We start from the raw sequence: 15,330 nt of genomic DNA on the forward strand, positions 1-15,330 counted from the left end.
TGAGAGGAAAAGTAGTACTTTTTCAAGGAAAAAAAGAATGTTTTACCACTAAGGTATGAGGGTTAATATTCTGTTCACAAACACTGAAAAATAGATTCAAAGGCAATTTATAGCATTTTAGCCATTTCTTCATTCAGTTAAAAGACTTTTATGAAAGCAGTTCCTTCACTGTTCCAATCTGTCATCCTGGTTTTCAGAAAGATTCAAAACACCACCGGGTATTTAGAGATGAAAAGACAAACTTGCTTATGGAAACTTATAGAGCTTTCACTCTGCGTTACAAAGTGGTTAAACAAATATAAATTGAAGTGAGCTTTTTAAAACACATTTATTGAAAGAGTCTTCCCATAAAATCAAAACTAAATCTGTTGACGGGTTCTTAATCACTAAAGAACTTATCTACACAGGAATACAGATAAGCAGGCACTTTATTATGCAGTGCTGGGGAACACAGAGGCTATCTTCTCCAATTGTGCTCGGGTGTTAGTTACAATTTTCAAGGGTTTTATACATTTTAAACAAAGAACTACATTTGCCAACAAATGCATGCATGAAATGTCCATCTTTTAATTTGCCCTTTGGCTTGATTGGTTCCTAACTACTATAGAAGTTCTTAGCATCATAGTTTTTGGTTAAATGCTAATAGAAAGATATCAGTCCACTCGCCCCATCCACCTATATTAGCAACATCTAAGTTTTTCCTAACAAACACCTGCGCCAGGTATCTTGTGATTATAAGATACAGGAAACTAAAGTAACAATAGTTGTTGTATTAACCACTTGTTTCATAGTTTGCCATACATCACTGATAAAGGCCATGTTGCTATGTCAGAGAGTTTGCAATTTAAAGGAGTACTTACTTAATCGTTAGGGTATTCAACTATTTGCAAGTGCTTATCTAGGTAACTAAATTACCAGCAAGTGCTTAACAAGTGCTTAGCTAGTTAGTGTGCTGTTAGGTTTTTGAGTAAAATAATCTTGTATCTGCAACAAACCCACTTGTCCCCACACACACCTCACACCAAAAAGCTATTTTACAATACAGATCTAACCTTACTAACACTGAAGCTCTTTTCCTCACTTCCAAATACACTCAGCTAAGATGGTGGAAGAGGACAATTTTGCAAGTCTATTTCTTTTTGTGCTTTTACTGGTAAGTTTAGCTAATTTTAACCATAACCAGGGACTACCTTCATATGCAGCCTGACCACTCAGCTCTGCTATTGAATATTAAGATTTACAAAGTTAGCTGCAGAGGTTACCCACTCAAATTCCATTTGTTTCACCAGCTGAGTGTAGTTTTTTGCCAAAGGGGCATTTTCCTTGCCAGATTTTTTCATTGTTTCCTCCCCAGATTTTTTCATTTGTTTCCCCCTCAACACTTTACTTCATAAAGGACCTATTTTGAAATACATGTATTGCAACTGAAACAACACTCAACCTTATAAATTCATCTTAATTCTTAAGCTCTTTAAAAAAAAAAATACCAAATCTCCCCTTCTCAAACCTAAAGACTGTTTAGCCAACTTGAATGCCTGAGGTCATACAGCATCTGTCTAACGTATTCACTTGTGTGTCGAGATGCATCATTGCCACAGTACACTTAATCACAGTCCACTGACCAGAAAAGGAAGTCCTCAACTGACTTTGTGCTTTTGACAGATTGTAGCAAAAACTATTTAAGTACATGTGTCTTCTACATACACATTTCTGGACTGAAAGTCTGTGCACATCAATCTGTCACATACATCTGCAATTTTAAAGCATTTTCTACCATAAGTATAGCACAAACCATAAAAGTTTGAAGAATTACTGAACAAGAGGGCACTAGTTTGACCTCTTTGGCTTATTTGGCTTAAGGAAGCCCGCTACGTTCCCCATGATACAGGGCAACTCTCTGCTTTAATTTGCAGAAAACTTAGCCCAACGCTACAATTTTGCACCAAAAGTTAATCACAGAGAGTATTGGTTCTATAATATCTATCACTATGTTACTTGTGATCCTTCCTTGTTAATTTTCAGTGGGATGATTAATCTCAAAAGTTTGCAGGGAGAGAAAGACTGATAAATTTTTTGCAAACTTTTTTTATATGTTTGTAAAAGATATTAATAATCCTTTCCATCCTCACAAACATTAAAAGATTTATTTGTTATTGTTAATTAAAGAGTTGATACAATTTTAGTAAAATATCCAGGTTTATTTAATCAGACAATTTACAATTCATATGGATAAATTTACACAGCAGCATTGAACTGTAAACAATATTCATTTTGGACTAAACTCAATCAAGTTAGATCTATAATATTGCAAAATATTAATACAATTTGGTTTTAAATGCATATGTTGAAAAATATGCTGCTAAAGCCAGCTAAATGAAAACAGATATACAAACCTAATTTCTGTCTCTTTGATTTGGAGTCATTAGGAGCTAAAGGACCATCTGACAACTCACAGAAACCTAATGGGCATAGACAGATATATTGGCTACTCTATTTTTCATTAGCTGCCACAGTCAAATAGGGATCTGAGCAGTGGCTGAAGTGCAGCTTCTGGTACACTCCTGTAGCACCTCACACTGAGGGATGTGTGTACATATGGGTGAGAGAGATGGAGAGACCAAATCTCCCTAAGATACTCACAGGGACAAAACAGGCCAACAATGAGCATCACAGCCATAGTCATTACATAGGTCTCAGTACATGATCATAGAATCATAGAATAGTAGGGGTTGGATACCCCTTTGTGAGAGAAGGATGCATGCAAACCACTTTATCTCATACACTGTGACACGGCACTGTAAAGCACATACCATCATTCTTCTAGCTACAGGAAATATTCAAATGTTTTCTGTCATCTACCAGTGCTTCCAAACAAAGGTTAGAGCAAACTACCTGGCTATGGTAAATTGCTTATAGACGCCACGTAGATCAAAGTATTCCAAAGAAAATAACAATTTCTAAGAGCCACCACAGACAGCAAGCTCTCATTTTAGGCTCCCCTTGCCAGTGCAGGCACTCCCTCACCCAAGACATGGCCATTCTCAGCTTACAGACTGTGGGGAGCAGCAGACCTCTGCTGCTAGTGTTCCAGGTATTGTGGGACTGTGAGCAGTCTTGCGGGTCTGGCCCTGGGGCTGCCTCCACCCGCAAGTCCTATAACCCCTAAACCCTGACAGAGGGGTCAGTGCACAGAGCCTAATCACAGATCTACAGGCTGCTTTGGCAAGGCCTGCTCTGCCCAGCAGAGCTCTCCCTGAGAGGGAGAACCTCTCAGTCGGCCGCATTTCTCTGAGCATGGGTATTTGCCAGCCTGGCAGTGAGCTTCCCCCAGCACTGCAGCCCCACTGGCAAGCCCAGGCCTGTCAGTCACTGGCAGGAGGCCCCATCTCCTCTTCTGAGAGACTAAAAGCTCTAGCGTTTCAAAGCTGAGGCACAGCCGAGCCACTTTGATTAACCATATTAAATCATTAAATTAACTTTTCCTGAGATATTCATCTGCCGAGCATAAGAGACTGAAAGGTGAAAAGTAATTACAAACACGTGTCAAGGGAAAGAGGGAACTTCAACTGTGGGCATTCTGAGGGGAAGCCACCGACAACAATTTTCTCATTATCACATGTGAAGCTATGACTTCAGCACTTGACTATTGTGGCAACGACACAGGCAGGATCAACTGAAAAAAACATGCAAAACTGAAAAAGAAATCTGTAAGAGGAATACGAAATGGTTCTGAATTATTTTGCAGAATATTTTACTTAACTATTATTTGCAGGTTTAACTACTGTTCTTCATTGCCCGTAACTGTGAGCTGGTTAAATTTAGAGGGTTGTTGATCTCTTGAATTCTGCAGTGACAGTGATTTGAATTATAAAATGTTTTTCTCATGTGTGCTTGACAAGTGAAGTGTTAGAGGCTTGTGATCATTGGCACAAATCTGGTTAGAGGTACCCCAGACGTGGTATACCCCAAGTGTTGATATTTGGGCCAATACTGTGCCACATCTTCATTAATGACCTTGATGGTGGGGGAAGTGTGTATCCTTAGCAAGATCCTGGATGACAGAAATGGGCCACTAATATGATAAAGGAACAGAAGCATGTGTCTGTGAGGAGAGGCTGAGAGATCTGGGACCGATCCTCTGAGGCAAAAAAAAAAAAAAAAGCTTAGAGTGATCTATCAATGTGTAAAAATATCTGTCGTGAGTGAACAAAGTAGAAGCTAGACTCTCCTCAGTAGAGCCCCGTGACAGGTCAAGAGTTGGTGGGCACAAATTTCAGTATATGAAATTGCACCAGAACACAAGAAAGCTCTTTTTTACTGTGAGGGCGATCAAATACCAGAACAGGCTCCCCATAGTGTAATATCTCCCTCTGTGGAGACAATCAAAACTCAACAGAACATGGTCCTGGGAAATCTACTCCAGCTAATCTTGCTTGAGCTGGGGAAATAGACCAGATTATCTCAAGGGGTTCCTTTCAACTCGAGGATTCTGTGATTCTATGATATCCTGGATTCCAAAGGAAAGCAGAAGTAAAAGTTGCTCACAAACCACACTGAAACAGTGTGTTCTAAAACTTTTCATCTGTTTAAATACTGACTGCAATTTATATTCCAAATTTTTATGCCAGTATGTGGAATGCATTTAAAAGCAGAGGAAAGCCACCCAGCCTTTAGGAAAAAAAAATTATTCAATGTGATGTCCCTGTACTTCCTTTATTACTCTGCTGACTGTGACTGGCTGTACCCCAAGTGTGTCAATGTTAATATACAGTATCACAGAATCATAAAAGAGACCTTAAAGAGAGGACATTAAAGATGATCTACCATGGGCAGGGATGCCTTCCACTACAACGGGTTGCTCAAAGCTCCAGCCAGCCTGGCTTAGAACAATTCCAGGAAGGAGGCTTCCACAGATTCCCTGGGCATCCTGTTCCAATGCCTCACCATCCTCATAGGGAAAAAATTTCTTCAAAATATCTAATCTAAAGCTACATGCTTTTATGAAGGCAAAATGGGCTAGCACAGTATTTCTTGAACCCCCAAAATTTACACTCAAACTTTTTACTCTCATCCTAGAATACAGATCCTAAGCACCATATTGAAATATACTACCTTATCTAATAAACTCCTGGTTCAACAGTCAGAACCTTGTTTTAAGGATTTAAATCTGCTGAATATTCCTTTCTTGGATGGAAGTGAAAAAACAGTTTGACATTTTGAAGATTACAAAGGTCAGATTTTGAAGGATTTTAGTTTCTGAGGAGTCAGAAATAGGCATTTGAGACTGTGGGATTACACTTATTTAAAGACGCATTTTACCTTTAATATTTAAAGCTCAGCTCTTCTTCTTCGCGGCAAGGATACAACAGGTTCTTCTGAATCTGACACACAGGACAGTCTTCTGGGACACTGGTAATGCTATTAATATTTTTTGTTACTGTGCTCTAGTTATGTCTCAGGACCCTACTGTACTGAACAGATCATGGCAATTGTTCAAAAGAATCTACAGTCTAAGTATAAAACAAAACATAACAGACAGGTATAAAAAAAGAAAAAGAAGATTTGTCCTGACAACCTGATATCCTTCTATGAGGGCATAACCGTCTGGCTAGATGAGGGGAGAGCAGTGGATGTCATCTACCTTGACTTCAGCAAGGCTTTTGACATTGTCTCCCATAACATCCTCATCAGAAAGCTCAAGCAGTGTGGCTTGGATGAATGGACAGTGAGGTGGATCAAGAGCTGGCTGAATGACAGAGCCCAGAAGGCGGTGCTCAATGGCACAGAGTCGAGTTGGAGGCCTGTGGCCAGTGGAGTTCCACAGGGATTGGTTCTGGAGCCAGTCTTGTTCAACATCTTCATCAACGACCTGGATGAGGGGACAGAGTATACCTTCAGCAAGTTCCTTGATGACACCAAACGGAGGACTGACTGATTCCCCAGAAGGCTGTGCTGCCATTCAGCGGGAGTTGGGCAGAGAGGAACCTCACGAGGTTCAACAAGGACAAGTGCAGAGTCCTGCACCTGGGAAGGAACAACTCCACGCACCAGTACAGGCTGGGGGTCAAACTGCTGAAAGAGCAGCTCTGCAGAGAGAGACCTGGGAGTCCTGATTGATAATAAGCTAAATATGAGCCAGCAATGTGTCCTTGTGGCCAAGAAGGCCAATGGCATCCTGGGATGCATCAAGAAGAATGTGGCCAGCAGGTCAAGGGAGGTTCTTCTCCCTCTCTACTCTGCCCTGGTGAGGCCTCATCTGGAGTCCTGTGTCCAGTTCTGGGCTCCTCAGCTCAAGAGGGACAGGGAACTTCTGGAGAGAGTTCAGCACAGGGCCACCAAGATGATCAGGGGAATGGAACATCTTTCATATGAGGAAAGGCTGCAGGAACTGGGGCTGTTTAGTCTGGAGAAGAGGAGACTGAGGGGAGATCTTATTAACATTTATCTAAAGGGTGGGTGTCAGGAGGTTGGGACATCCCTTTTTTCTATAGTAGCTAGCGACAGGGCAAGGGGTAATGGGATGAAGCTGGAACACAAAAAGTTCCACTTAAACGTAAGAAAAAACTATTTCACTGTGAGGGTGAGGGAGCCCTGGCACAGGCTGCCCAGAGGGGTTGTGGACTCTCCTTCCTTGGAGGTCTTCAAGACCTGCCTGGACATGTTCCTATGCAACCTGATCCAGGTGGACCTGCTTCTGCAGGGGGGTTGGACTAGATGATCTCTGGAGCTCCCTTCCAACCCCTACCATTCTGTGATTCTATGAAAATAATAAGATAATAAGGGTTGTTAGTGCCATTGCACTAACATTGCAAGTGTTAGTACACTTGCAAACAGCAGATTAAGTGGTGTCTAGGCTTAACAATGAATGAAAATTTGAAGGAGGGAGTGGAAAAATATCAGTTTCTTTATTAGTGATCCCACTAAGACCTGTGGTGTTCTCTCCTTTGTTGCATTAGTAAGCCTTGCTATTGAAGTCACTGTAACATCTTCTCATGGAATTTTAAAAAAACTTCCCTCAAATAAGGGATAAAATAAGCAAAATTTCCCTCCTCAACAAACTCTAAGGAAAAGTATGCAAAGATAGCATCTTTTGGTAAGGCTCTGTGTTTACATTAACTTTTGATTAACCAGGAAATATAATTCATCAGCGAAAGCCACATCTTTTCTTGGGTGCCTCACATACATGGCTTATCATTTCTCAGTGTCTACAGACTACTCCATCTCATGGGCTCCACCACTGAAATCAAGGCAATGAAGATAAAATAATTTTAGAGATCGGTGATTTAATTTTTTGTCTCATCTCTTTACTCATCTTGAGGATCTGAATTATATATTTCATATAATGCCAAAACTGGAAAATATAAAACAAAACTATTGGGCCACAGTCATAAGTAACAAAAGGACGAACTCCTTCCACACACAAAAAACTGAATTGGAAAACTTACTACCATAGTAAGTTACAGAAACAAAAATCATAAATGTATTTTAAAAAGAAAGACAATTGTACCACACACCATTAAGCATGATGGTCCAGCTACAACTTTCAGCTCAGGAATTCCACAAACTACCAGCTGAATTTCTATTAACAGGAACCCTCACTCTATGCTTCGCATATTTCTTACATTTTTTTCCTAAGCATCCACAATCTGACACAACCTGAGAGGTAAATGATTGAATACAACTATTCTTCAGTTCTTAGAGTCATTTTATTTTGCAGTTTTCAACAGTTATCTGCTATAACAGAGCCAAGAACTGGGATCCATTTACTCTTTCCATTTAATATAAACAAATGTCTTATTTTTCTGTCTCCCAAAAGCTGCATGCAGATAACTTCCTACCTGTCCAGTCTGGTGTAGACATTTTCATAACCCTGACATGTAATCTTGGCACAATAACAACAAATTTAAACATGATTTTGGTTCTGACCATCAGTTATGAATAAGCTATCTAATCTGTATGCTGCTACTATGGTCTTTAATTTCTACTAATATAATTTATGTTGCTTTAAAGCGGAGATAAAGAGTATTCAAATTAAAAAGTTCATTAAAAAGAAGCACAGTGAGACCAGAAAGCCCATGCAGTTTTAATATTGTAAGCATATTACTCAGAAATAGTCAAGGAATTTCAAAACTGAAGAAAATAAAATATGTGATGTTTACTCTTAAAAATGTAGAGAGACAACACAAACATACACTCTGACTGGATGTATTCCTGTATGACCTAATAGAGGTGAGCCTGCTATAGCAGGAGGGTTGGACTAGATGATCTCCAGAGGTCCTTTCCAATCCCTACCATTCTGTGATTCTGTGTGAAAAACACTAGGCACACTCTACCTGGGATTCTGGAAAGAAGCAACAGTATACTGCCTGAGGGTTAAGGCACTCATACTGTCCAAAGCTAAGCCAAACCAAAGCAACAGCTTTAAGTGTTATGTTATTAGGGCTTTTTTTATTGCTCTGAATTATATAATTAATTTTTGAAAGTATATAAGCAAATCTTTTGGTCACAGTTTGTTACAATGAAAGAAAGATTTTCTACTACTGTTCGTTTAGTCATCACATAACACAATCCAGACTGTTGATTGTAATGTGCTGCCTTTCCAGGCAACTTTGCAGCAGCTAGCAAAGACAGTCTGTTAGTAGAAAGGAGAAAGCCAGACCCATGCTACTCTAACAGTAAGACAGGTTCCAAAATGTTCTCTATGTAGCAGAGAGTCCAGCATTTCTTCCTAAAAACATCTGCCTCCTATGGGTAACAAGACTTGGACTCCAGAAAACATCTCATGTGCAATGGTTCCTACAGATCCTATCCATGAGCCATCGCTCAACATTGACCAAATCTCACAATACCAAGGCCCCAAATTCCTTCACTCCATAATGAACCACTTCCACATCTCCCTGGTATCAATCAAAGCATCTGATTAACATAAATGCATGCTAGTTCCCGCTGAAATCAGTTACATATAATCAAAATTAGGCAAGTATATCTAGTGTTTTCATAAATCAGATCAAACAGTATCTTATGGGATCCACACTTAGAGGTACTTTAGGTGAACCAATTGTAACAACAGGGAAGGGAAAATAAAATTGCATTTACTAAGCAAAACAAATCAAATAAAAAAATCATTTGTCCCCATATCACCAATAAGTTAGGAAGGCATACCTTAAAACTGCTTTTTAGTATTTGTGTTATATCCTAATTTTTAGTGTTCTTTGAAGTCAATACATTGCTACGCATGTGGATGCCGACACAAATACTACCCTCCCAAATGTTGTCTATGCTGTGTATACACAAAAATAGACAAGTGATATTTTATAGCTCAACAAACAGAGGTATAAGCATCTCATGTTATCAGATGTGCCTAAAAAATTATACTGAACAACATTTACCTGTGAGCATACTAGTGTCAGCAAGCTCAGCACTCATGATGGGTACATTGGGACCATCTTCTTCATATGCTTTCAAAATGTACTTCTCAATTACACCTATGACCCCAGCAGGTTTGTCCCAGGTGACCTCAATGCTGTAACCATTTATACTGTGAACTCTTGAGGGAGTTGGCACATTTTCTGGAACTGTAGAAGGATAAAATAGAAAATAGAGAAAATGGCAGTTCTAAGGAGACTATTGCCCCTATTCTTCACTTTTAATAGCTGCAGTAAATCAGACTCAACCATTAGCATAAATACAATTTATTAGAGTTGTAACTTTTCAGCATTGATTTAATATGACTGCACATCTTGAGCTATTCAGTTTAAGCTATATTTCAAAACCATCAAAACTCCATCTACATAACATTCCTCCTTGTCTTGTTGTGATTTTCCCAAAACGTTTGATGTATCAAGCATATTTAAGCATCACTCACAAAGAGAGGAGGTGGATGGTAGGGAGCTAACAATCTCAGGCAACTGAATGAGTCAAAACAGGATGGCAACAGAGAAGAGTTTGATATTTATCTGTTGGATATCTAAGCCACAGAATGCCACAACTATGAAATGTTTCTAAAAGTGTGCATTCTCAATTACAAAAGTACTTCAAACAATTTGAGCTTTTCCATTTATTTTCTTATTTCCACAATGCCATGTCATACAACTGTCTTGGAGCAAAGCAGAGATTTGTAAGGTCTTTTTGCAAAAGCCTTTTCTTCTGATTATTCCATATGATTTGAAAACAAAGAAAACAAAGGGAAAAAAAAGGAAATCAAGATGTTTAAACGAACTGGAAAACCAGGCTCATATATGCATAAAGTTGCCAATTAAAAAAAGAAATAAAAAACTGTCCTATTTCCTACAACCTTTAACTATTTATTAGATATTACTATACCAAGTAAAGGTCTGGCCAGTAACAACTTCATTACAGATGACTGCACAAGGGACACAGAGGAAAGGCCCAAGGAACACTATGGCAGGATGATGGATGATGAGTTTGTTGTAAATGTATGTGGACTCCCTAGCCCTGCTGATGATCATTCGCTTTTCTTAACATCAAAAAACCTCTTTTTTTGTAATATTATTGTTTGGTTTCATTAAATATGAATTCAGCCTTGGTTTGTTTGTTTTTTTTTATAAGAATAATACCAGAATGGAAAGTATAAAAATAAGTGGAAGTTGCAATTCTTGGGTAAAGAACATGTTACCCTAGGAAAGCTTCAGTTTCTACAGCAATACATTGATTTTATTAGTTCTGAAGTGTATCACAGGGCAAGGCAAGGTACTGTATAGCAGATGGTCTTCTCATAAGGGACATAACCAAACCAACTCCAAAATAATTAAATAGTGCAATTATTCTCCAGCCCTGGGGAACATGGACTGTTCAGTACTGTGGTCAGCTTGGAAACATAAATTTATGGTAAACCTTACAGTTGTCACAGAGCTGTTATGAAAATATGCATGTATTTTCTCTCTTCTCAGTGGTACACAAAATAATGACATTAAGTCATTTCAGAATACATTTGCAAGTCCAATGTTTACACAGGTATGACAATTTTTAAGATCATACATTAAAAATCTTACATCAAAAGAATTCTCTGCATTGATGGAATACAGTTAGGCTTGAATTTACAGAAGACAGAAAGTTGGTTAAATAAAATATAGAGAACTGTAAGTCTTCAAAAACTTGCTGCTGCAGAGTTTGCAAAAACACCAAAAAGAAAAGGTTCTTTAATTTTTCTTTGTAAAGTATGGTAAAAATTTGATCTTTAAGGCTCAGCAAGTATTATGTTCCTAGTTTTAAACCTTCTCCGCAAGCCACATGCTACTTTTCTAGTAAGTGTTGATACATTTTCACCCCAAACTACTACAGACTACTTGTTGAAAGAATCCTCATTGAGCAGCACTGAGAAACATACCTATCTGCAGGTAATATAAAGAGAAACTTTCATAAGACTTTTTTTTTCCCTGGCAACTACATGGCCTCTTATCTTCCACAGCTTGTACCTGTTGTCCCAGTATCTCACTTCTCTACACTTGATTCTATAGAAAAATACAGCTTTACTTACTCCAGCAGACTAAGGTAACATGAGGTTAGATGTGCATGTATGAACACACCTAGATGCACAGGTGTTCTTAATGAGCTGATGCAGTTCAATCCTTTCACATTCTTTGCTCTCACATAATCTAATATACATTTGGAAAAGATCTTGAATTATGGACGGAAAATACTTGCCTAAACACTTTATAGCTGAAGAAGTAATTTGGTATCTATTCAAAGTATTAAGTATTGCTCCTTCATTAACACTGTGTAACTTGCTCTACTCAAAATTGTTGTGGTTGGATATTCTGGAACCCGGCATTAGATGGCTAATGAAAAATGGGAATAGGTAGGTATTAATATGATATTTACCTGGTTCTCTTGTACGAGCGCGGGTCCATACACTGGATACTGATCCTCCTTCATTTGAAGCAACCACTCTATAAAGGTATTCTTCAAAGAACACAGAGAAGTATAGAAGAAAAAAAGGTAAAAAAAAAAAAAGCCAAAATCACTGAACATGGTAATATATTAATACAGAAGGAAATAAACATGCTTTTATTTCATTTAAGAAAGCAATGTGTTACCTGTAAATGGTTGTAGACCACTCTCATAAACACTCTGCTCTTTTCCTCGGTATACTAGGATGGAGTCATTTCCCCTGCAGTTAACAGCACTGTCAGTTGATAGGCATCCGTCCAGATTGACTCTGACAGCACTGCTGGACACAGATGCCAAGTTAACGACAGCACCTCGTGTAAATTTAACATCCTTCATGCAACCACCGAAACCTAGCAAACAGTAAGGGATTAGTTATCACATCAAGAGCTTCAGTCATTAATTAAGAATCACTTTTGTTCCTTTCAAGTCTATATTTTTAGTATTAAAGACTATAATGTGAACACGCTGACTTTTAACATGCCATTCTGCCCTCACCTGCAATTCACTAAGCCGGTAACACTTCCTGGTATTCCAGTGTGGAGCTTCTGCCTTACTGAACTATAGTTTTCATTGTTATCAATTTCATCCCACAACAAAATAGCTTTATGTTTTCTCTTCTGTCACTTCTCTCTTCAAAATTATTACTGTAAAAGTGATTCTGAATTTGAAAATAAGCTTTTTGCCACTTGCTAATACTTTTTTTTAATATACATGCTTCCTCAAACTGAAAAGAATATCTCAGTGATCTTCTGAAATTCAGTATATCAGCTTATCCTAATGGGGATATAACTGGTATGCTGTTTACAAACATATTCTAGAAACATAAGTCCAAACCATTCATTTAATGAGAAAAATATAAGTAACTTCTTTTTACATTATTTCTATAAATACATACATTTTCCTCTGGGTTTAACATCTCTACCAACATTACAAACGTATTAAATTAGTTACTTGCTATAAGAACACCACTACAAAATTCAGGATGCAGTTGTTAAAATGCCTATGTACTTCTATGACAATTTACAAATACATTAATACATTCATCAAAATCTAGTTCTCAAAACTGAGTAAAATACAGTGATTGCTGTTTAATGTAAACCCAAGGTAAACAGTAGCCAAACTAAAGACTTAAATTCACTGAAGAATTAATTCTGTAGATAAAAAAAAACCACAGTGCTCTTTTTTAGCTTTGTGAAAGCACCATATTTGTATCTTATGTACTTTTATTGCTTTTATTACTGCAAGATGGTAGATCAGAGTACTATTACTCTGCCACCCAATCTAAGAATCTAATATCTATTAAAAGTTCATACAAGAAGAAAGGGGCATGGAAGGTAGACATTCTTTTTGAATCATTCTGTAAAACATCTTCTCTCTCCACAACACTAGGCATTTAGATAAATTGTTCCCTAAAATGAATACATCCTAATTTAAGTTCAATTCCTAGTCCACAGTGATCTTCTGTTTTTAGGCAGTCTGTGGCAAAGAATTGGTGCCAGTCTGCACAGTGATCGTAATCATTAGACAGAATTATTTAATTTGTGATGAGATGCATACCATATAACCCATTTTAAAACATTATATTTAGTATCCTTTTGGCTGCATTTAATACTATTTGAAGATTTCTCACTGTTATCATCCAACTAATCATTTATTCTCAGGTAGTTGCAGAGTAAGTAATGACAGTACAAGTTGTCACAAACGTTCCTGCCAGCTCCCTTCCACCTTGATGTCTCAGGGGAGGATGCAACGGGTCATGCAAAGACCCACAGACTCTAGCTAAAATTTCTTAACATAAAGTTGTAACTGACATGGAGGTGGAGTGGCAAAAGAAAGATATTTATCCTTTATTTGCTGTAAGGAAACCGGTATTTTTGGATTCAACATTAACTTCCCAGCTGTCATTAATAGAGAAAATCTTCTGCAAATATTTATTAAACTGGGAAGGTCTCCATGTTCTATTATCATACCATTACATCATTACAGTCTGTCATAGTTTAGGCCTCGCTAGCAACAACGCATCGTGTACTCTCTTGCTCACTGCCCTCTAATCAACTTCCACTCTCGTTAGGATGGCAGAGGCCTCAGCAAGACAGGAGGAAAAAGACAACCAAGGAACTTGTGGATCGAGATAAAGGCAGGGAGGGCTCACAGCCAATTATGGTTCTGGGCAAAATATACTCAACTACTTGACTTAGAGACAAAAGGAAAGTTTATTCTACTACCTACTAGAAACAGAACAGTCAGAAAGCAAAAACAGAACAAGATGATGAGAAAAATACAACCAGCATTTTAAGATCTCCTTTCCTCACTCCTCCCTTCTTCCCGGCTCAGGTCACCGCTCTCAATATCTCTACCTCCGCCCCCCTCAATGGTGCACAGGGAAGGGAATAGGTCATGTGGTCAGTCCCTCATAGATGGACTCTGTTGCTTCTTTCTTCTCAGGGGAGGAGGACTCCTCACATTTTTCCCCTGCTCCAACATGGGATGCCTCCCACAGGATACAGTCCTTGACGAACCTCTCCAGTATGAGTTCTTCCCAAGAGCTACAGCTTCTGCTCACAAACTCTTCCAGTATGGGACTCCTCTGCAGCCAGCAGCATTCCAGACACCTTCTGCTATAATGCTGCGCTCCCACAAATTCACAGCATCCCCAGGACACAGTCACTACCCCTGGCATGGAGTCCTCTACAAACTGCCAACAAATCTCAGCTTCACCACTCCTCTCCACAGGGTGCAGGGGGACAGCCTGCCATTTCCCCACGGGATGCAGGGGTGTCTCTGCTCCAGCATACCTCCTCCTCTCTTCCCTTGCTGACCTTGGGGTCTGTATTGTTGTTTCTCTCTCCTCCAATTCCTTCCACCACTAGCCAGAAAAGGAAGAATCCTCCTGGCTTCTTAAAAAGTGATGTGGAGGTGCCCTGTTAGCTCAGCTCAGGAAGTGGGTCTGACTCAGAGCTGAGGAAAGTCTCAAGCAACTTCTTACAGAAGTCCTCTTTACAGCCCCTTCCCCATTACCAGAAATGGCTCCACACAAACCCAGGATATAGTCTTAAATAAAAGTACGTTTCAAAGCTGTAAATGCAGAATCACAGAATGGTAAGGCTTAGGAGGGATGTCTAGAGATCGTGTGGTCCAACGCCCCGCCAAAGCAGGTTCACCTAGATCAGGTCACACAGGCACATGTCCAGACACACTTGAAAAACTCCAGAAAAGGAGACTCCACACCCTCCCTGGGCAGCATGTGCCAGGGCTCCATCACCCTCAATGAAAGTTTTTCCTCGTGTTAAAGTGAAACATCCTGTGTTCCAGCTTGTTTCCATTACAAGTTTTTTGTGTTCATCACATTTCATGTTTTTATCTTCTGAGGCTCTGAATATAAATTCATAGCCGACAACACATTTTGCAGCATGTTGAAGA

At 39.0% G+C, this 15,330-nt stretch overlaps 1 protein-coding gene across 1 annotated transcript in view; it reads right to left on the bottom strand.

The window, feature by feature from the left end:
• USH2A (usherin) overlaps positions 1 to 15,330 on the bottom strand; it is a 392,303-nt gene that overhangs the window by 220,279 nt on the left and 156,694 nt on the right. The window contains exons 27-29 of the mRNA XM_061990105.1: positions 12,057 to 12,260; positions 11,842 to 11,922; positions 9,390 to 9,575 (exon numbers count right to left, since the gene is read on the bottom strand). Of these exons, the coding sequence (XP_061846089.1) occupies positions 9,390 to 9,575; positions 11,842 to 11,922; positions 12,057 to 12,260 (471 nt within the window). The remainder of the gene's footprint in view (positions 1 to 9,389; positions 9,576 to 11,841; positions 11,923 to 12,056; positions 12,261 to 15,330) is intronic.

The sequence above is a fragment of the Colius striatus genome, chromosome 2 (assembly GCF_028858725.1).
Source record: "Colius striatus isolate bColStr4 chromosome 2, bColStr4.1.hap1, whole genome shotgun sequence".
Classification (NCBI taxonomy): Eukaryota; Metazoa; Chordata; class Aves; order Coliiformes; family Coliidae; genus Colius; species Colius striatus.